This window comes from Hemicordylus capensis, chromosome 3 (genome assembly GCF_027244095.1).
Source record: "Hemicordylus capensis ecotype Gifberg chromosome 3, rHemCap1.1.pri, whole genome shotgun sequence".
NCBI lineage: Eukaryota > Metazoa > Chordata > Lepidosauria > Squamata > Cordylidae > Hemicordylus > Hemicordylus capensis.
The window spans coordinates 65,349,046-65,372,500 of NC_069659.1; the positions used below are offsets into that span (position 1 = coordinate 65,349,046).

At 42.3% G+C, this 23,455-nt stretch overlaps 1 protein-coding gene across 10 annotated transcripts in view; it reads right to left on the minus strand.

The window, feature by feature from the left end:
* Window positions 1-6,301: 6,301 nt before the first annotated feature.
* POU2F1 (POU class 2 homeobox 1) overlaps window positions 6,302-23,455 on the minus strand; it is a 212,784-nt gene continuing 195,630 nt past the window's right edge. For 9 of the 10 annotated variants that reach the window (XM_053307316.1, XM_053307311.1, XM_053307320.1 and 6 more), the window contains one exon: window positions 6,302-20,541. In XM_053307316.1, coding sequence (XP_053163291.1) covers window positions 20,228-20,541 — 314 coding nt within the window. In that variant the 3' untranslated portion in view covers window positions 6,302-20,227. The remainder of the gene's footprint in view (window positions 20,542-23,455) is intronic. The other variant, XM_053307319.1, reaches the window with a different exon arrangement.

Sequence of the window (23,455 nt, forward strand, 5' to 3'; positions counted from 1 at the left end):
CCCAAAAACTACTTCTGGCATTTGACATAAACTTGAATTGCCTCTTTTGAAAACAAGTTTTCAAACTTGATGAAAGTTGCTGAAATCTGGTCCTGGAAAGTAAAAACATCAGTCGAAAAGGTGTCCGGGGAGAGGCCAGAATTCCAGCAAAGCCTCAGGATGGGCATAGACCAAGGACCTGTAGGACCCATAACACTTTAACAAGGATACCTGGTCCCGTACTCAGCACAATCTTGCCAAGCAAGTTATTGGTGGTATGCATTGCATATGTGTCCTTGGCAGTAATTACAATATTTTGTCAAAGACACAAACATGTAGAGAACGCCAAAGGATTGTAAACAAGCAATTTCACTAACAGAAATTACATTTCATGGAGGTATTTCAAGATAAATAAACCTGGGATCCCACACAAGCAACTCGTGTCATTTCTCATGAATGGTTATAGGCAATCCCTGGCAATGCAAAGCATGTTTGACTGACTCAGTAGTATTTGTTGCACTGTCAGCTTCCTCACTTTCCTGCAGAAGCACAGCATGCTACTATTTAAATCTCGCAAGACTGAAAAAGATGGAAATTGAAAGAACGATTAAGGCAAGAAACATTTCTCACTACAGGAGAAACAGCACCCAAGTCATGCTACAGAAGTTAGGGGTAAGTGAAGGAAGCATCAAGAGCAGCACCTTGGCTCGTCCAGAGCTGGTACTGCAGTGGGTCTGAAATTGGGGATCAGCCTTGGGCACACACTGCAGGCACAATACACCTGAAAAGATATGAAGTTCTGGGGTGGGATAGGAGAGAGGAGCCTGCAGCTCATAAAACCAAGACACTTTCCTCCTAACAGCAGGGAATATAGTATAATCATCCAAACTACTATGCTTACCATGGAAGCAGAAGAAAGGCTGCAAATACAGAGCAATACAGAGCATAGCAGTTCCTCTCTATCCTTAATTCCAGTGTTGGATGAGTACAATTCACACACAGCAGTGATCTGTAGACACCTGAGCTAGGTGCATTCACCAGCCAAAGTGCTGGCAGCTGGAGGGTTATCGGGCTTGGGAGTAGTTTTAAAAGTCTGAGAAACACTGGCTGACATGATTCACAGCCCACCATTGCCATAACATTCTGCTCCAGGGATGCTGAGGATTCCAAACCTACTTCACAGGGTTGTGAGGAGAAACTTAAGTATGCAGTACACCGCTCTGGGCTCCTTGGAGGAAGAGCGGGATATAAAATGTAAATAAATAAAAAATAAACAAACCAACAGTTGAGCAAGCAGAGCTACTGCAGTTTTTCCCATTGCGACAAGTGGGGAAACTGTGGTAGCATTGCTTGTGCAACTACTGGTCCTGAACAGTGTCAGGGCTTATGAGTCTGCAGCAGCCCTGGGACAGAGTGTTACAGCAATGATGGGCTGTGCATCATGTCAGCAACTATTAATGAATCAAGCCAATCTTTTGTGTAAATATGAAGTCAATTTTCCTTTGCTTTAAAGCTCTTAATCATTGCAGAATAATCATAGCAAAGGTTATACATTTCATTTTAATGCAACTCTCCAGTTTGATGGGGAAACAGGCATGATATTTTATTTTACCAGCTGACATGAGGACACTATGGCAAGACACAGACTGGGGCCAAGTTATTTTAAGGACCACCTACTTCCATATGAACCTGCTCAACCGTTAGGGTTAGGTGGCTTCCTCTCTGGCCTTTGATAGATATCTGGTTGGTGGAAACTGGTGAGCAGGGCTTCTCTGTGGCCGCACTAGGCCTACAGAACTTCCTCCCCGGGGAGATCCTCATATGAAGTTGCCTTCTACTGAGTCAGACTATTGGACTATTTTGTTCAGTACTGTCTTCACCAGCTGGTAGTGGCTTCCAAAATTGTAGAGAGCCACCTTTCACAGCCCTATCTGGAGATGTCAGGGACTGAATTGCAAGCCTTCTGCATGAAGTATGGTTACAAGATGTTCTTTTTTATTATTATTATTATTATTATTATTTTATTTATTATTAATTCAATTTCTATACCGCCCTTCCAAAAATGGCTCAGGGCAGTTTACACAGAAAAATAATAAAAAAATAAGATGTATCCCTGTCTCCAAAGGGCTCACAATCTAAAAAGCAACATCAGATAGAACCCAGCAACAGTCACTGGAGGTACTGTGCTGGGGGTGGATAGGGCCAGTTACTCTCCCCCTGCTAAGTAAAGAGAATCACCACGGTAAAAGGTGCCTCTTTGCCCAGTTAGCAGGGGTTCTTGTAAAGCAAAGCCCAAGTGGTAGATGCTGCCTGATGTAAAAATAACTGCAAATCTAAATCATAGTTTGATCAGGAGTGTAGGATGGTCAACCATTCCCTGGTGGCCAATAATTGTCATTTGGTTTCCTCTACATTGCAAATGCAGAAGATATGGTATAAGCAATTGATTAGGAGGAAGAAAGAGGAAGCACAAAAGGAAATTTGGTCGAAACTGATTCAAGCCTCTAGACAGAAAGATTCCATTTCCTTTTGCCATATTGTAGCTGGTGGTCTCCCTAGAGAGTCCACCAAGATTGTTTGCCATATTTCAGCAATAGTATGGGAGTCATTTCTCCTCAATATATGCAGCCAAATTGGTTTCTGTGACATCTACTTCATTTAGCCTGGCTGTCCTGCCTTCCTGGCCTCCAGTTACTATTACAGAAGTTAAAAAGTTCATTTTATTGATTTAACATGCCCCTGGGGCTGATTATATTTCTGCTGTTCTGATCCAAAACAATGTTGATTGGTGGGCTTCACTATTGATTGGTGGGCTTCCTCTTTACTACTATCAACCAGGCAGCGCTATCCTGAAGACTGGGAACAGGCAATCATTGTCCCACTGTGTAAAAAAAAGGAACAGTATCTGAACCCACAAACAACCGGCTGATTAGCCTACTCAGTATAGTAGGGCAGTTATATGCCAAACTTCTATGTTGGAAATTTTGGACTTGATTAGATAGTGAGAATATTCTGGCAGAACAACAGGCAGTCTTCATGATTGGCAGAACAGAACAATGTTTAGTTCTACAACAACTTGCAGAAAAGTATAGTTCTAGATCCTGTGGAAATGTGTTTGCCACATTTATGTATTTTAAATTGGTGTTTGATTCAATCTCCAGGAAAGACTTTGGGCTCCATCAAAATAACCTTTTGTGAGTGAGGTGCAATCTTTAGGGCCATCTACCAGGTCCAGTGATGGTCCAGAGGGGGACCGTAAAACAGGGCTGTATTCTAGCCCCCCTGCTTAACTATTTTGGGGCCTTTACTATTGTTCTGAGGAAAGATTAGAAATCAACTATAAAAAAACCTAAGGTTATGGCATTCATGAAGAAATTTTGCAAGCACAGGTGCCAGATTAAGGGACAAGAAATAGAACAGGTGAACACATATAGCTATCTAGGGGTAGTCTTCCAAATGGTTTTTGGAAGGCTCATGCAGTCTGTTACCCAAGGAGCACACAGAACTGAAACTGCCTTGGTTAGATTCTTCTTTTCGAAGAGGTAAATACTGCAATGGTGAAAGTTTCCCAGGGTAAGGTAATATCTCAATTAATGTATGGTGCTCACATTTGCATACATTCTTATTTTCACTCTTTGGAAGCAGTACAGTCCAAGTTTCTTAGATCAATCCTTGGTGTCCCCACACTGTACATCAAATGCCACACTAAGAATCAAAACAGGGTTAATTTCAAATGAGACTCGAATTTGGCTGCTTATTCTTAATTACTGAATTAAACTAAACTATAGCCCTTTTGGTTTCGCTGCACTTATCCTAACAGATAATTTCTCCTCTGAGTGGAAACATGCAGTCAGTGGAAGATAAATTTTGGAACTATGGTTTTCTGATCTCAGATCTGGTCCATATAGGTCTTTTGAAGGTCAAATAATTAATTCATCAGTGTGTATGGGATATTGCACTCCAAAATGATAGAACCTGAATCACGCACAGTATGGCTGTGGGGAATCCCATATAGATCCTTTCTTTAGCTAATTATCTTTATAATCTTACCCTCCCTAAGCTTCGTTGTGCCTTTAGTCTGGCCCAAATAAATATGCTACTTTTAGCACTTTTGGAGGGAAGATTTCGCCATATACCGCACTCTCAATGACTTTGCCTGTCATTCAGGCATGATTGAATCAGTCAAACGTGTGTTATTTTATTGTCTATTTTATAAAGATAAATGCTCAATTTTATAGGTTCAATTCTGTTACAGTAACCAGGCAGACCAGATGATTTATATGCGAACAAGCCAACCTGCACAGAGCATCTGTGCACTCTTTGGGGCCGGCTGTTCCCGCCTGCCTCCTGCCCCACTCTCCCTCCCCTCCCTCCCTTCTGCCCCATACTCTTGCCCCTCTTCCCCTCCCTCCTGCCCCTCCCTCTCCCTCCCCACTCTCTTGCCCTCCCTCTCCCCCCACCCCTCTCTCTCACCCTCCTGCCCCAGTCTCTCCTGCCCTCCCCCTCTCCCCCTGCCCCAATGTCTCTTGCCCTCCCCATCTCCCCCTGCCCTTCCCCTCTCCCCCTGCCCCTCTCTTGCCCTCCCTCCCCCTCCTCCTTCTCCACTCTCTCTTGCCCCCTCTCCCCCTGCTCTCTCCTGCCCTTCCCCTCTCCCCCTGCCTCTCTCTTGCCCTCCCCACTCTCTTACCTTTCCCCTCCCCTACTCTCTTGCCCTTCCCCTCTCCTCTCCTCTCCCCCTGCCTCTCTCTTGCCCTCCCCACTCTTACCTTTCCCCTCCCCCACTCTCTTGCCCTCCCTCTTCCCCACTCCCTTGCCCTCCCTCTACCCCCGCTCTCTGGCCCTCCCCTCCCCCTCCTCTCTTGCCCCTCCCCCAGCCTGCGCTCTTGCCCTCCCCCTCCCCCTGATCCCTGCTCTCTTGCCCTCCCCCACCCCCGCTCTCTTGCCCTCCCCCACCCCCCGCTCTTGCCCTCCCCTCCCCCTGCTCTCTTGCCCTCCTCCCCCTCCCCCTGCTCTTGCCATCCTCCTCCCCCTTGCCCCCCGCTCTCTTGCCCTCCCCCTCCTCCCCCCTGCTCTTGCCCTCCCCCGACCCCCGCTCTCTTGCCCCTTCCCCGCTCTCTTGCCCTCCTTCCCCTCCCCCCACTCTCTTGCCCCCCTCCACCACTCTCTCCTCCCCCTTCCCTCCTCCCCATTTTATTCTCCTTACCAGGCGGCTGGCAGCCAAAAAGGGCCCCGCCGCCACTCCTCTCAGGCAGCGAACAAGGAAGTCCCGCCGCCCGGTTCCCTCCCACCACAGCCTCCCATGGACACCTGGCCTTGGCGGCCGGTCCCACCAACTGGCCAAGAGCCGCCTCCGTGGCCTGGCCCGCCGCCGGGCTGAGTGCTGTCTCTGCCAATGAGCCCACTGTGCCAAGTGCCACCTCTGCGGCCCGCCGGGCCCGCTGCTGCCACTTGCCAGCCTCTTTGGGGCTGGCTACCTCTCCCCCCACCCCCACCTTCTGCCCCAGCCACCGTGCGGGGATGGGCCCAGGCTGCTGGGCTGAGTGCTGCCTCCGCGTCCGGGCTCGCCGCCTTGCCTCCATGGCCGGGCCGGACCTGCCGCAGCCTGGCCCGCTGCTGACCAATTTCCCAGGGTGCGCCAGCCAATCAGGCGCCTCTGCCGCCCAGCCAATCAGGCTGGGCGCCAGGATGCACATTCGAAGGCACACCCAGGAGAAATAATAATATAGATCTTATTCTCTCCATGTCAATGCCGAGGTTGACTATTGTGTGGCCAAATTTTGCTTTGCAGCCTGTATTACCAGAAAGCAATTGGTTAATGTTCCTATTCATATGTAAGGCATAGGTCGTTGTGGTGCTGGGTTAGTAGAGTATAATAACAGTATTATTTGAACATTTCTAGTTGGTACTGCTGGAACTGTTATCATATGTACTGTTTGGTCTTGGGCCATAATAAAAGAATTCTGAATCTTTTGCATGCAAAGCATGTCCTTTACCATGGAACTATGTATCTTCCCATCTGCTGCTGTCTTTAGGCAGAAACTGAAAACATTTTTTATTTTGCAGTTTTCAAAGCTTTGTTTAGATCTATCATTTGAACGTTATTTTAATTGCACTGTTTTACTGTGTATTTGTTCATTGCCTTGGAGTTCATGTTTGAAGAACAGAAGAATATAAGTTTCTAAAATAAATTAATAGCTTTGACAAAAACAAGGACAACCCTTCAGGCTCAGATTGGCACAGGGTTAAGGTAGTAGAAAGAGAAGGTTCTGCCATTTCTTTTCAGCCACGATTGGCATTTGTTTAAAAACCACAAACAAGTGCATGCATGTTAAAACACTTGGAAAAATGGTTTAATGATGTTTACAACAGAAATGAACTGTACAGTTACAGTAAGTTTTATATATATAAAAATTACAGCAGACAAATGCATCTACACAAAATCTACCATTTCATCCTGATTCACTGTAATCTACATAATCCCTCAATGCCCACAGCCACCTGCAGGCAGCCACTAGGGGAAAAAATAGAAGATATCTTTAAAGAGACAGCATCATTTTCATCTCCATTTTGGAGATGCACCAAGTTTCAAAGCAGAAGCTTACAGTTCTCAGATTCAAAGTTAAGCAAAAATGCATTTCTGAATATATGGATCACAATGAGATAAACTAAGCTGCACTAATGATCATAGAAGTTCTGAGCATGAAAGCAGCTAGCTTGATGGCTGAAGACAATGAAGCTCTACAATCAACATCCAGATCTCAATTTATTTATCAGAGAAAGGAATTTAAGAGCTTACTAATCAATTTCTCCCAATCATTCCTTGGCTGGCAAGATACATATCTTTTTTAAATACAAGAGCACAAATATATAACTTAAGAACATACATGTGTTCTTCTAGAAAATTGTTTCTGATCTCACCTTTGGAAATGAACGAAGTTTTCTGGGAACCAAACCTTTGAGGGAGGGCAAAAGTACAATTCCACCCCTATGAGGGTGCTGTCTCTTTAAAAATAAAGATCTCCCTGTTGGGAATGGCAATCAGAGAAAATGCTTTCTAAATCAACAATCTGGTGGAAATTACAGATTATGTACACTTTTTCTCAATTATGAACATCTAGGCAGTGAAAACTGTTGTGTTAATACATACATAGACACACCCAAAACATACAAAAATACTATTATTTCAAACTACTAAGAATAAGACAATTCAGTTATCTCCATGCTATGACTTTAAGAGCATTACACTGAAACAAACAAGAATTTAAACGACATTTTTTTAATATCCCAGAAATATACCAAAATATACATCTAAGCTTTGGAATTACTGAGGTTAGACTAATGCAAGTGCTGGGTAATCGTACTTAATACACAAGTCTAAGGTTCTGCAGGAAAGAAATTATCTTTGGTATCTGCATCAGGCTAATATTATTAACATTTGGATTTTGCTTTGGGATAGAGCTTGTATGACCCTAGAACCAAACACCCCCTAATCAACTGAGATTTAAAAGTTCCATGTAAAAAGTTCCTTCATTGGCAACCCCCCTCCCCCAAAGTTTAAAAAGTCATAGGCATCTACCTAGCACAAAAGGTTGAGAAATACAATGCATAGTTGCACAGTGGTGCTGCAAAAATAATTAAAACACAAAAAAGAGAAAAAAGAGGAGAAACAAAACATTTTTTCAGAGATTTATCACAACAGGACAGCCTCATCCAAGCAGCGGTGGGGGTGGGGGTGAAAGCTCAGAAGTGCACCTCAGCGTGTATTAATCAATATCACCCAGCTCCCAAAGGGTTAAAAGCACCCATCAGAGCAGCCAATCATGCACCAATGTCTTCAGCTTCACAATCAATCTGTGGAGTCCCAATCACTTTCTCATCCTCTGGATTTGTGGAGCTCAAAATAACTTAGTGTCCCAAACAAGTTAGCACAGAGTGGGATGGAAATTATCTTGTTGGCTGAATACATGTTTTTGTGGACCAAGTCATAAAGAGTCAGGAGGCAGAAACCCAGCTGGGATTCACTTCCTTTATGACCACAATGGCTGATCTCCCAGATATGACTGATGCTGAAGACGCCCCTTTGTCTTTGGTTTGTTTGTTTGTTTTGAGTTTATACAATCATTAGGAAATCTTTGGTTTTGGCTGGAAATTTTAAAATAACAATCCAAAACAAAACAAAGAAACCGCCCCCCTCAGCATATAGCAGTGCGCCGTGACCTAGCAAAGCTTCTCTTTCCGAAGGGGTGGGGAAACTACATTCAAAGTAAAAAGGTGGAAGGACCAGGGATGCAGCTTCTGGTTAGCCTAGAGGGAGGAGGAACAAGATTGTCAAATAATAAAAGGAGGAAATTAACAAAATGAAGTAGTGAGCAACATGCATGCAGCACTGGGCTGAGAGGAGCCCTCAGGGTCCTGCTTTGACCCTGGAGTACTTTATAGCCCTGACATCTCACCAGGGGAAGGGGAAAGGCAGCATATACGTTTCATGCACAGACTGGGGGTAGAGATGGATATTCACAGACTATGAGAGGACCCCTGGTAACCAAAAGAAATATAAGATTGCAATTTGCCCTCAGTTTGCAGTAGCTTTTAAGCAGCGACATTCAGAGGCTTTAGGAGGTCTCTCCCCCGGTTGCAGGTCACGGGATGCTATAAGCCAGAGATCAACGTTAGTTAAGGGAGGGAGGGCAGACTTGGCAACTCTGTAGGGTTTAGAGAAAGTTAAAGCAAGTTACTCAGTTATGAGTCAGAAATGAGGTATACGACAGCTCCCGTACCTGTGGCGGATAAATACCCGACACCTACTCACACCTAGCCTTAGATACTACCACAGAAGAAGGAAATGGAACAGCAACATGGTGGGCCCAGGGGAGTGGTGAAACTGCATGGACAATCAAGCTGGAGTCCCATAGTGCTCTCAAATGGGTTTGAACCCAACCTTTAACCTCCTGGATTTTAAAGAAAGACCCATATCTTGCTCCATGGAGCTTCAAAGGACCTGAACTGACCTATGCATCAGAAAACTGCTATCTGCTGTGGTTTCTCTCTTCAATTCACATACAGAAACTGGACCACAAATGTCAATATGCTAACATGGATTACATGCAACAACGGATGGGATTCCACCCTTCCAAACTGCCTTTTCCCAAAGGCCACGGGAAGGTTGGTTTTGCTTGCTTTATGACAATCTTAATTCTGCATATAGATTTGTACTCTTCAATATTAATCAAGATTCCTGTTGTACGCTTATCAGCAATATTCACCATATACACTCTAAGTCTTCTGGTGGGTTAAATAAATTTCTGCTAGAAATTCTTTGGGAAGGCTCTTATTTTGGTAGGCTCTATACAGTAAAAGTTAGGATAATTTTTGGAGGGAATAAAGAATGTGGTGCTGCATCAGAGTCTATAAATGTCTGGAGGAAGAGTCCACAGCAGATTGTTGTATCAATTTTTTGGCCTGAGCAAGGTGAGAATGAGAAATAAGGCAGAAAAGAGGCAGCGGCATTCCAGCTCCCCTCAGAGCACTCAGGATCTTTCTTCTATGATACCACCGCCTGACTGGTTGTTTCATTTCCTTCCTCAGATTTGTTTTCTTTAAAAGCACACCTTGTTTTTCCATATCTTTTGTTCCAAGTGCTCTTATCTTTGAGAAGTCATTTTCCATTTCCCTATTACCTACCTATAAATCTATCTAGCTCTTAGAAAAGTCACACAATATTAATACCACTTTACATAATGTCAGAACAACAAGTCTATTAGTAAAGCTTTCATGAAGTTCTGCAACCCAGCTGATTTCCAGAGGAAGAGAAGCAGGACAACTAATATATATTTACCCTCTCCCTTTTTTCACATGAGCACATCAGACTTGACTGATACAATTCACCTCAAGCCAACAGCATGCTATGTGACAATGCCCAAGGCTATTCTGGGGAGTAAAGAAAGACCTCTCCCGGGTTTCCAACCACGAGAAGAGAAAGACACTGCACAGGATATTTGAACAGATTTGAAACAGAGGACAGCACAGTTTTTATGTTTAAGAATGGAATTAGATTTTCCCCATTTCCAAGCATTAGCCTGTGATCTAAGATGTTGCACTGAGTGGTCCTTGCCTTCAATATGTCCTCAGTCAAAACAAGTACCCAAACCAACCCTGTGCACAAAGAGGCAGGAAAACCAGCATGAGACAAGATCCACAAAGCAAAGAGCAACCAAATCCAAAACTCTATGAAGGCCCAGGTTTTCCTCTTAGGATATTCTGAAAACAGCAAGCTGACCTAGATTTATCAGTGCCTTTGGTTCCCATCAAAGCCATTGGAATTCTCCCCTCACACTAAAGCTCCAATATTATTTTTTCAGAAATATGCGCGTGCACACACACGCACGCGCGCACACACACACCCACACACACACCCCTACCTTCTATATTTCTCTGTAGACTCAGGACTTTAAAGGATGCTTTAAAGTAGGGATGGAAGCAGCTGAGACTGTCTCCCAAGAATTCCATTCCAAATCCAAACTGTGCGCCCTGAGAGAAAAATGACCCTCCCTCAAAATAAAATAAAATAAAATAAAAACTAAATTAAAAAAAAAATCATCCAACAAAATATCCTCTTTTTTCCTGAAGACTGTTTCACAATATCTTCATGTCTTTTCACATACACTATATTCAGGTGCTAGGAGCAGGTTAGGTTTCAGTTTGGTTTCTCTTCTGTAATTTTTGGTCTAAAGGATTAGCATTGCTAGTAGAAAAAGGAAATATTTTAAAAAGATTTTCCACCTATTAGCAAGCACTACATTCAGTTATAAGACAAGCAGAAAGAAAAAGAACCTGTTTCACCTTGTTCTCCCAGTTTTATTAAGATGCAAATATCCTCCTCCCTCTCCAAAAGGCAAGGTCTCAGCTCAACTGCAGTCCTAGTGCAACTACATGGGCTGACTCAGATTGCTAATTTATCTCCTCCTGTGCACATCTCCAAGCACACAACTGTTGCTCAACATTTACAGCCTACCAAGCCCTTATGCATCAGCAGGGAACAGGGAGGCAGAGCTCATGGACACCTAGGAGGACTGCCAACATAATACAGCAACCCAAATCTGTAGCCTGCAGGGTATTATGTAGTGTGCTGACGCTGAAACCAGACAAGACAGTTGAATAATCCCAAACTGAGGAATAATAGGTTGCTTCCTTTGGCAAGACAGAGACGAGTAAAGGGGGGGGGGGGGAAGGTTGTGAGTAACATTTGCCTTCTAGCACAGCCAACTCTCTTCACTTCCCTCCCCTCATCCACATCAAAACCTATAAAGTTGTAATCTGAACAGAGTTGTAAATACATAAAGCATAATCAGGGTTTTCAATGAAAACAGCTCAACTAAACTCTACAGCTAGAATTATCTCTGCTATTTATAAAGTTTCTCTCTCCAGATTTTCAGTTCTGCAAAACAATACTAAAGCTATGCTGAGGTATTTTAAAAAGGTGCCAGAAATTCAGCTGCTACCAAAAAGCATCGTTCCCACAACTCTGTGGTGTTACCTTATAGGAGAGCACATGAGAAGGGATCAAACGGGGCTCCTCAGGGTCAAAAATTATTGTTTCTTATAACTATTGGACCTAGCAATGTGTATGCCACATGTCTGAATGAAGATTAGAACACATCATGAGAAGAAACTTATCAGTAAAGCAATGCCAGTATAACCTTCTCTCAAGAATAAAATAACTGTACTTTTATTATGATTTAAGGGTCACTTCACACACTGCAATTTGCCTTCACAGATAACCTCTGTGCATGTTCCAGCAGACCAGTCTGTACTTGTAGCACGAATACATTTGCACTGCACATTTGGGTACATGTAGTTTCCTGAATTGAGATTATCTCCGTGTTGTAAAATTGGAATTTGTGAAAGCAGCTCTCATATCCTGGTGTACACTATTCTATGGGGGAAGAATTTGTTGACAGTGAGGCTAAAAATTGTGCAACCCAATTAAAGGTTCACTTGTGATGGGTAGAGACTGGGAAACTCATCAGTGCTAAATCTAAATTCTCTCTAGCAACTGATTTCAATGTTTTTCTCCAGTAGAGCACACAGTATTCCTTTAGCATTACACTGCGAACTTTTGTAAACCAATACAGAAAGTAGGGATGGAACAACCTTTAGATGCAAAATGGCTTTTGATTAAATTTATGTTATCGGTCAAATTCTGAGAGACACATACAAAAAACAAGAGGGGAAGGAGAGGGAAAAACAACAACAGTGAATGTTTTACAAACCAGCTATCCCATAATCCACAGCAAAGTAGGATGAGATGAGTGTAGGTGGAGGCATGAATTGGCACTAGCTCCAGGAGCAATCTTCATATAAACTGTCAATGCAGGACATGGACTCTGCTGATAAGTTCATTCAAGACACTCAGGGATCTGATCCAACTCCCACCATTTAAGCCAAGAGAAAGTTCTCTACTGACAAGTTCTATTTGGCTCATTCACTCCATGAAACTGGAACTATGCAGGTGAGTATCTCAAAGAGCGTATTGCTTTAAACATTAGAATGTAACTTTGTAAAAATTGGCTAACAAGTCCTGAGAAGTTTGGTTAGGGATGAATAACCATGATAGCCAGTTTCTCCTTTGGTAGTGTTTCATTTATAACCATTTATATACATTTATGAACCTCTAGAACCCTTTTGGAATTAATATTTTAAAGTGTGTATGCAGGCACATACAGACTGAGCACAAACATACTCCTAATGTAAGTGATCAAAGATTAGTTGTTCAAGTCAAACAAGGCTGGAGAGAGAGAGAGAGAGAGAGAGAGAGAGAGAGAGAGAGAGAGAGAGAGAGAGAGAGAGAGACCTTATTTCTGTATGGAATATTCTTTCATGGTAATTCTTTAAATTCATCCACAGCAGAAATCTTCTGAAAAGATGCATTTGCCCAACTTGCATTTCCATTATATGACAAATCCAAGCTACTATGGCGTTCTTAAAAACTACAGTTACTAACAGGGACTTTAACAGTTTTGCTTTGCAAATACTGAGTAATCTGTGCGGTTAATGAAATAATTTGTATGGTAAATATAGCTGCTACACTTAATGCGATTCAAAAGCAAGAGGGCCAGATAAAAAGCTTTCATTTCACCAAATGCTAACAAATTGACCATCACAGGGATGTAAAATAAAGTGGCTCTGCACTGATGTGAGGGTCACATTGCTCCACACTGGACACATCACATTTATACTGGGGGAAGGGTGCATGAAAAGACTCCAGTGATATTGTCACAGAGACCCAACACTTAGAGGTGAGAATTAATCTGTGCTTTCTGCTCCCTAATTCTCCTCCCTTCAATGTAATATTTGGTGCTGACAAGATTTTTAAATTGTTAAATGTGGTCTAATAAATAGAGTCAAAGTGAAAGCGCTGCTAAATTCCTACTGGATCCTGCTAAGCAATTTCTCACACAAAAATCATGAGACACCTTACCCACACCCCATCATGTGCCAAATGCAGCCCACTGCATCAGAGTCAGCCTTTGCTTAGGCTGGTGTGCAGCCCAACATTCACTCACTGAAATAAATCTAAAGAATATTTTCCACTGAAAATCAGGAAACATTTCTAAGAGCACACAGAAGTTCAATATTAAGGATATTTGGTAGCAATCTTTTTGCCAATCAATGTAGTAGTGACTGAAATACAGGCTATAGCTTAAAAATGGGCAGTGTACATTTTTCCAGGGTTTTTCCTCCCAGAGTAGTTAGAAAGACAATTTAGAACCTAGTTAAAGAATTATATTACTATATCATCAACTAACCTTTCCCCATATAATAAACAAGTGAAATAGGGAAGATAAGGAGGATAAGGCAACAATGTACTCTTAGGCTTGGTTTCCAGCATCAGAAATTCAACAATGTATCTTCCTGGGTTCTTTCTTATGACCTCAATCATGTAAGCATTTTTACGACGTCAAGTCTACTACATCAAGTCTACTAGACAGTTCAATTAATCATTCAGTCCTTGGACAGACCCTAAAATAAGCTTTGAACCTTTATGAATCTACCCATTTTAGGCAGAAATTTCTTTTGCTTGGCAACTGAAGCATAAAAGCTAAAAAACAAACCAACGAACAGTGTGGATTCAACTATCAGTACTGCTTCATATGCAGCAAATAAATGGATGTCGGCATTTCCACAGTAGGTCATATTAACATTTCTGCAATATCTGAAGCAACCCCTCCATTTACACCAAATTCAATGGTCTTTTCCTAGGCATGTTGTCTTCTACCATATACACATGCTCATCCTGATAACCCACACAGATGCCATGCCATTATAAAACAAGATTTGTGAGCTGGTGCACACATTCCCAAGTCCCCTAAGCAATGGTCAAGGGATTAGAAACCGTCTGTAGAATTGCACTCTTCTCCCTTCTCTGGCACATTTCCCTGTCAGCCTTGTACATGAGTAAAAAGGCTAATTATGCTGGCACTTCCCTCAACTTGAGTAATTCAAACCAGAGGACCATACAACTCACTTTCTTAATTATGGTTAATACACTGGAAGTGTGATGTCAGGAAATGACCACCATGCATGGATGCCTGTGTATGTGTTAAGGGGAAAATGGCAAAACCCATTAAGGTCTGTTAAATCCACTCTTTGCTTGAAGACTATAATCCCTCATTGTTGTCCTACATTAAAACTAACTGCAATGGCATTCTACATGTCACGAATTAATGACACTACATACGTCAGTACTGTCTTCTCTCTTCTGGAACATGCTATTCAGATATGTCTCTAGGTCTTAAGTCTCAAGATCTTCAAAACAAGCTGATACACATTCTTGGCACAGTTACTTGGAAGCAAGTTCCATGGGAAACCAGTAAATCCAACTTTTGACTAACGTAAGTCTGTTTACGTTCAAGGTAGAAGTTATTTTAACATCTACATTTATTTCTTGTTATCAGTGTAATGATGTAATGTTACTTTGAAGAGAATTTTTTCTTCTCTTTTTTGAAGTGGAAGGACTCCTGTGAATTCCTCAAAATTGCCACATAAAACCAAGCAATCTTAAAAACAGGACTGATGGCAGTTCATTCTGGAATAACAGTTTTGAAGTTTCTATCTAGTGTTTAAGATGGTAAAGGTCTCAAATCATAGACTTTGGCCGCATAGTCCAGCCACCTTGCTGAAAAATACAAAGAAGAGCTGACAGAAATGGTGTTCTTGTTTACTATACCCAATGAGTTTTGATTTGAAAAATATTTTTTCACAGGACTGAGAAATCTTAGGCAGCAATTAAATACAACTTTTGATGCAACCTTTGAGCTTGATAAAATAGTGCTGAATTGCTCCCTCAGATTTCTAAATTCTACAAAAAAATATTATCTGAAATAAAAATCAATTGGAAACAATAACCAAGGGCACCAATCCTGCCAGTATTAGTTTGTTTTCAGTTTATGTGCTTCTATAGTTGACCCCATTTTATGCCGGATGCCCAGACACCTTACTCCTTATGCCAATGAAACAGTTTGTAGGCTTGAGAACCCACTCGGATCCTGCTTGATCTTCTATAACTGTTATCTCTGGCCTGGCTCCTCAGTCTGAGCAACCCACTCAAGCAGAGCTGCAACAGATTACCTGGAAGCTCTGTGAACCTGCAATACTGTTGGCCTGCCTACTAGTCCCCAGTCCTGACATAGCTGTGTGTCCGTGAAGTAGCTACAGATATTAATAACTGTTATACATACCCAAAGTGGGCAAACAATAGAGATAAAATTTACATTTAGCAACACCTCCTAAGCATGAGCCTTGCAAAGGAATCAAGAAGTCACAGTAAGTTTGCACATATTTATCCAAGGAACACATATGTCCTATTCCCTAATATAGCAACCAAGGGATTGTTCAGACATTACTTACATAAGATTATTTGTGGAAATATGTAGTGTGAAAATTGGCAGTGCATGGCCAGACTGAAAAGATGTGTGAAATAGCAAGTCTGTTGGAATTCTGTATTTCATGGATCTGTCCACAAGTACAAGTTGAACAGTTCCTGTATTCAGCTGAAGGAACAATTCTCTTACTACAGAAATTATACCCACTGCCCAAATTGCACACAACATATTCCAAACCAATTTGATTTTTTCAACATCTCTGTCAAAAGACTTGTTTGCTCATGATGTCCCGTTTCTATACTTTCCGGGCGGGGGGGGGGGGATGCTCCTAGTCCCCGCCCCCGGGCATATGCCCTCTTTCCAGGTTCTGGAAATCCAGCTTCACTGAAATCATGCAAACTATTCCACTGACCAGAATATAATCTGTATCCTACATGACAGTCAATGTGTCATTTCTGTAAGTAAACTGCAACTGTGTAGACAGCAGATACAAGGACAACCCTACTCCTTTCCCCTTAAGTCCTTAATAAATATGATCTAGTATGGTAGAGGCAACGAAACTTCTCTAGTCAGTCAAGCTAGATTTGAGAGAGCATGTGAAATTATTAGGACGGCTGTTGAACCCATTCACAAAGAGTCAAAAACACAACATTTTTTTTATACAGAATTCTGGAAAACTGGAACAGTTTGCTCAACTGATAAGGACCTGGACATTAGAATCCATTCTTTTTTTTAATCACACACCAAGTGTCATACAGTGTTCTGGATTACAGGAATTGCACTTTGTAGTAACTACTAGAAAGTTGCCACTACTTCTGGAAAGTTCATTCTGCTGCTGCTGCTGTCCAAACAATAAAGATTGGCTAGAACAGATTTCACTCCAATTCTCACGTTCTTGTCTTGGGCAAACTTTCCAAATGCCCAGATCTGAATTTCTGCTGCCACTGCAATTCATTCTTAAGTATTATCACTATATTACAGAAATTGATTATCTGACTCTCTAGAACAGGCAGTAATTTGTATATATCCATTTTTGCATGTACATATTTTTATTAATGTATAAAGCTAAAATATATAGCCAAAATCAACAACTAGTGACTGCCACTAAAGGTCCAGGCATCTCTGTAGTGCTGGGAGGAATCTATAATCAATCAGTCTTGTGAGAGGGCATCAAATGCATTAAGTTTAAGTAACAAGGGGAAATGGAACATGTTGAACAAGATAAATACAATTCGATCAGAAAATTCTAGTTGGCGGTTCTTTGAGTTTCCAGTTTCTGTCAGCAACAACAACAACAACAACTAAAGACTTGCTATGAAATCCTCCCAGGATACTGTAACCATCTCTGGACATGACATGGTGATAACAGGAAAATGGTGCTCACACATAAATTATGTGAATACCACAAAATATTAGTAAAACTTTTATAGCAACTCTCTGAGCTGCATTAGTGTTCCAAGTATCTACTTATCACATCCTCTAACCACAAATGGTGAGAAGAAGAACCTCTAATCAAACCTTCTCTAAACCTGGGAGAGATATTTAATGATAATTTAAAGTCCCATGCTCTCTCTGTTTCTGTACATGGCTGTAGAAGGGCCTCCTCCATTACATCTGAAATCCATAGCTGAAGAAATGCCATGTTCAGACATCACAGTCACCCTCTCTACTATTAAAGTGTGTGTACGTGCATGCGCACACACACACATGTGCAACACACTAAAAGTTATTTAGATCTTATTTCAACAGACCAAAAAACAAAATTCTATGGGATTCATACTTCCTTTGGTAGAAACTAGTCAACACTATGACCTCTAGACCAGCTTAGTGGGTACCTGTCTTTCCTCTGTCATTCTTTCATACATTCAACTGCTCCAAGCTGTTGCTGTGGGCCACTTAAAATCTTAACACACAGTATTATTTGTAGCCCTCCAATTTTACATTAAGACTGAAGTCATGGAGACAGTCAGACCACAGTAATTGAGCCAAACTGCTGAGGAGGATGCAGATCCATTGGATTAGTTACCATCTGCCATTGCCATTCTATTTACATGCCAAACCACGAAAATTAGATAATAATCAAGTTAAGAGTTTGTCTGCCCCAGGATATACAAAAGACCAACCCCTCCCCCAAAAAGATTAAAACAAGCAGCAATTTTTATATTAAAAAAAAAAAACAAATGAAAAAGAAATTGTCAGTAGCATCTATCACCTCTCTGCATCTGAACTGCACTTATACAAACTAGTCCATTAGTACAGCAGCTTGCTAGAAATTGACTTTGGTTCAAGCTTAGTTTTAAAAAAATAAAACATTAAAAAAAATCAAACACACATTAAAGACGGTGGACGGACATTTGCTCATTTCCCTGCTTGCAGTTCACAAGTTTTTATAGTTTTAGGAAGAATTAGTTGTATTTAAATAGCTTGTGAAACAGGAAGTTGGAGATTCAGAGATGAACAAAGAGCAAACAACATGATGGCATGGAGGGAAGAGACCAGGATTTCTGCAGGTGAGCATTAATGCAAGGCCTGCAAATTGGGGTCACCACCCAAAGGAGGCATTGAGAATAACACTGCTGCCTTTCTGATATCAGGAAGTGAAAGGCTGGAGAATTACGTTTTGGGGGGAATGGAACATAACTACACGAGCTTTGGAACTGCTTCCTCCCCCAGCTGCTCAGTATTTCATGAAAAGAAATTCTGGGCAGCTCCACCTCCCTGAAGATATTTTCCAATTTATCTCAAAAGGATAGGAAACTCCAGAGTACACTGCAGTGATCAAGCCTTTTCTTGGTTTAGTCATTTTGGTTCAGAATAGTTCGTTTGTCTTGGTCTCCTCCACCTCTATCTCATCCATTGTCAGCAGCTGTTTGCAAATATCAATTGTTACATCGCTTGGAAACATTTTCCGTTCTCGTAGAAGTGTTTACTGCTGTAAATGATCTAGCTAGCAGCAGCAGCACCCAGAAACAACACGAAATATTGCAAGATACACGCAACATGTCAGGGTTCACCAGAAAGACAGGCGCCGACTCCCACAGCAGGTTGGCTAGTTTCCTGACGATGCCTTACCACCTTTTTCCAGAGCAGCAGACAGTGTCAAAGAACACTCCAAACTGTATAGGATGGAACAGGTATCCAAGGCTGCTTTCTTATGGCTGTGTTGGCATTGAAACAATACTTCTATTCACATGACCCAGTTTCCTTCTGGAGAAAATTGTCTCAGATGAAAATGGTTTCAATACAATCATACTGGAGACACCAGAGGAAAAGAATGTTCTCAGAGACGAGCCAATGAAGCTTTTAGAAATCTGATGCCAGAAAACCAATTGAATGGGTGCATATGAGTTATCACCAATAACAGCAGCCTCCTGAGAAAATAAACAGAAGTATTCCCAAAGTTGTAAAGTGGCAATTTCCATGCAAGAGAAGTTAAGAGCCACCAGCACAGGTGTTGAAGTCAGACCCTTCAGGCCAAATCCTTCCCCCTTGGCATCAACAGGTGCCAAAGACGTGCAAATGAGAGCTAGATTTGGCCCCAGTGTGTAAAGCAGGCTGCTGTCCAAGGAGAACTCCCACCTCACAAGCATGGTCTGCCTTTGCACATTACCCTCTGCATGTTCATTTAGCCATCCACAGAAGTGGCAAAAGCCTTCCCCAACATCTCTGAGAGAATCCAACAAACAGGAGGAGGAAACTTTAAAGAACATTCACAATTCACATGCTCCCTCTCTTTCCTCCATGTGGCATGAGAGCTCACTGAAAATGATCCAGGAGCAAAGACAAATGTGTCCGAACTCTATATATATATATATATAAAAATAATAATAATAATCATAAAGAGATACATCAGTAATACAGGCCTGCCTAAATTGTACCAGTTAAGAAAGGAACCCCCAACACAATTGATAAGATTATAAACACCTTGCATGACATTATGGCCTGTACAACAGACCAATAAATGATAATTAAAAAAAAGATATTTAGATCAAAAAGAAAGAAGAAATCCCATTCCTACGTTTGAGTTGATAACCCACCTTAACTTGTCATTGAGACTGCTGGAAATGGTAAGTAGTCCTTTTTTGTTTTTGTGGTTTTTTTTTTTTTAAACATTTTTGGTTAGAAAGTTCTCCAATCAATGAAGCAATCCTGAAAAGACAGTGTTTATTATAAAATTAGGCAAATGTCTGTCCCAGTTTTAAATCCTTCCTTTCGTTTTTCTGGTGTTTTTGGATTTTTCCTTCTCTCCCTTGTCCCCAGCAACACGGCGAGAGGAAACCAATCACATTTTGCAGTTTATAAACCCAGCTGGCAGCCAATCTCACTGCAGAGTGAAACAGGCTTAGGGCAGCATAGCTCAATCCAACTCACTGTGCCTTGGAGGCAGTAGTGGTGGTGGAGGCGGCAGCCCCGCTGGCCGAGGCCACTGTGAAGAGAGAGTTCTGGATAGACTCTGCTGAGGTGGAGGTGGCGTGAAGGCTGGCGACTGGTCCAGAGGCCCCTGCGGAGGCTGCAGCTGCAGAGACCAAGCTAACTGGGTTGCTGGTGAGCAGTGAAAGGTTCTGAGGGTTCAGGAACAGTGGAGCAGTTACGATGTTGGGTGTACCTCCAGCATTGGCAAATACCAAGTTCCCAGTTGCATCCAGTGATGTTATTGGAAGAGAGCCACTAGATGCAAGAGCTAGAAGGAAGAAGGAGATGATATCAGCATCTGCAGTTCAGCAGAAACACAGTGCTCTGTTAGTTATTCTTTGTATTGGCAATTAGCAGTACAGTGGTCCCTCGACTTACGAACTACTCGACATAAGTATTTTTCGAGTTACAAACGGCAGTTTTAGATCCGGTTTTAGATGCGGTTTTTTTGACTTACAAATTTTTAGATGGGGTTTCCTCGACTTACGAATTTTACATGCGGTTTCCTTGACTTGCCTGCCTGTTTACTGCCTGTTTATTCTTGAAAAGAAATGTTCCTGTGCAGTTTGCAAGCCTTACTGGGGGTCTGGGTCTTTTTTCTAGGCTCCGGAACGCATTAATCCGTTCCCAATGCATTCCTATGGGAAACCGCTTTTCGACTTACGAACTTTTCGACTTACAAATGTGCATTCAGAATGGATTAATTTCGTAAGCAGAGGGACCACTGTACATAACTATACTAAAAAAGCATTCTTTCACAGCCAATGAAAAGCTGGATTTGGAATAAGAATGTACCATTTCTACCATACAGGAACAAGCACATACCGTGAAGACCCATTAAGGTAATACAGATACAATATCAAAAAGTTCAATCATAAAATATATATTAACTAAGATTTCTGACCAGTAAAGAACAGTTAATGAGAGAGTGGGGAAGAAAAACCAGAAAACATTCTATTAACAACTGCATTAATCTACCTTTGAGGCTGAGCATCAATGTGATGTGACAATGCAACCATTCAGGATCTGTTCACTTTGAAGTTGTTCAATTTGTCACTTGGTGATGTTTTTAGGTTTGGCTTGTAAAACCTGACCAGAAAAAACAGACTGCTTACCTGTAACTTATGATCTGGAGGTGATCTGTTGTCTAGTGGTGTGCACGGAACCACGGAGGTGCGGCCCGGCACTGAGGAGGGTCGAACTTTAAGGGCGGGTGGGGTAGTACTTACCCCTCCTGCTGCTCTTCCCCCTCTGGCGCTGTATTTAGAAGTGAAGTTTTGGGGGCGGCAGCGTTCCTCCCTGCCCCCGTCGTTGCCAGGAAGTAGTTTAAATAGCAGCACGCATGTCGCCCATAATCCGGTTGCGTGGGGGCGGCGACGTCGGCTGGTGTCCTGCCGCCCCAATTACTCGTAGAATTACGGGCGCCAAGCGGGAAAGCGGCGGGAGGGGTAAGTAAACCCTCCCGCCGCTCTTAAAGATACCCCCCCACCCGAACCGGACCAGTCTGGAGGCTTTTTAAATGGCCTCCGGACCGGTCCGGGCCCATCCCTACTTACTATCGCCCTCTGGATCAAAACGCTGACAGTGACTGAGAGTTGGAGCACGAAATCAGGGATGCATCAAAGAGAGGCAGGGCTGTAATAATAGGTGACTTCAATTACCCACACATAGACTGCGTAAATTTACAGTCAAATAATGACAGAGAGATCAAGTTTCTAGATATGCTGAATGACTGTACCCTAGAACAGTTGGTCTTGGAACCAACCAGAGAGAAGGCGACCTTGGACTGAATCCTGAGTGGCACCCAGGACCTGGTGAGTGATGTCAGCGTCATCGGTCCTTTAGGGCAGGGATCCTCAACGTTGGGCCCCCAGATGTTCTTGGACTTCAACTCCCATAATCCCCAAGCCCAGTGGCCTTTGGCTGGGGATTATGGGCGTTGAAGTCCAAGAACATCTGGGGACCCAACGTTGAGGATCCCTGCTTTAGGGAACAGTGACCATAGTGCGATCAAATTCAGTATACATGTGGGGAGAGAATCACCAAGGAAGTCTAACACAGACATTTTGAATTTCAGAAGAGGAAACTTCTCCAAAATGAGGATTATGATGAAAAGAAAGCTGAAAGGGAAAATCAGGAGAGTCACTTCACTCCAGAATGCATGGAGCTTACTCAAAACCACAATACTAGAAGCCAAGTTGGATTGTATACCCAAAAGGAAGAAAGGTACCACTAAGTCCAGGAGGACACCAGCATAGCTAACAGGTACCGTCAAGGAAGCCATAAAAGGGAAGAAGACTTCCTTCCAAAATTGGAAGGCCTGTCCAAATGAAGAGGACAGAAAGGAACACAAACTCTGGCAAAAGAAATGCAAAGTGACAATAAGGGAGGCGAAAAAAGAGTTTGAGGAACATTTAGCTAAAACCGTCAAGGGGAATAACAAAAACTTCTTTAAATACATCAAGAGCAGGAAACCTGGCATGGATGAGGTTGGACCATTAGACAATGAGGGAGTGAAAGGGATTATTAAGGAGGATATGGAGGTTGCAGAGAAGCTAAATGAGTTCTTTGCATCTGTCTCCATGGCAGAGGATACTGAGCATATACCTGTTCCTGAAACAGGCTTTTGTGGGATGGAGGGTAAAGAACTGAGTCAGAAAGAAGTGACATGAGATGATGTTCTAAACTGTCTGGAAGAACTGAAATGTAGCAAATCACCAGGGCCAGATGGCATGCATCCAAGAGTCCTCAAAGAACCCAAATGTGAAATTGCCGACCTCCTTGCTAAAATATATAACTTATCCCTGCAATCGGGCTCTGTATGGGAGGACTGGAAAGTAGCCAATGTAACACCGATTTTCAAAAAGGGATACAGGGGTGATCCAGGAAATTACAGGCCGGTTAGTTTAACCTCTGTTACAGACAAATTGATGGAAAGCATCCTCAAGGATAAAATTGTAAAGCACATAGAAAAACAGGCCCTGTTGGGAAAGAACCAGCATGGCTTTTGCAAAGGTAAATCTTGCCTCACAAACTTGCCAACTTGTTGACTCAAAGAACTTTTGGAGTTCTTTGAGAATGTCAAGAAGTATGTGGATCAAGATGATCCAGTTGACATAGTATACCTGGACTTCCAAAAAACTTTCAACAACGTTCCTCATCAAAGACTCCTGAGGAAACTT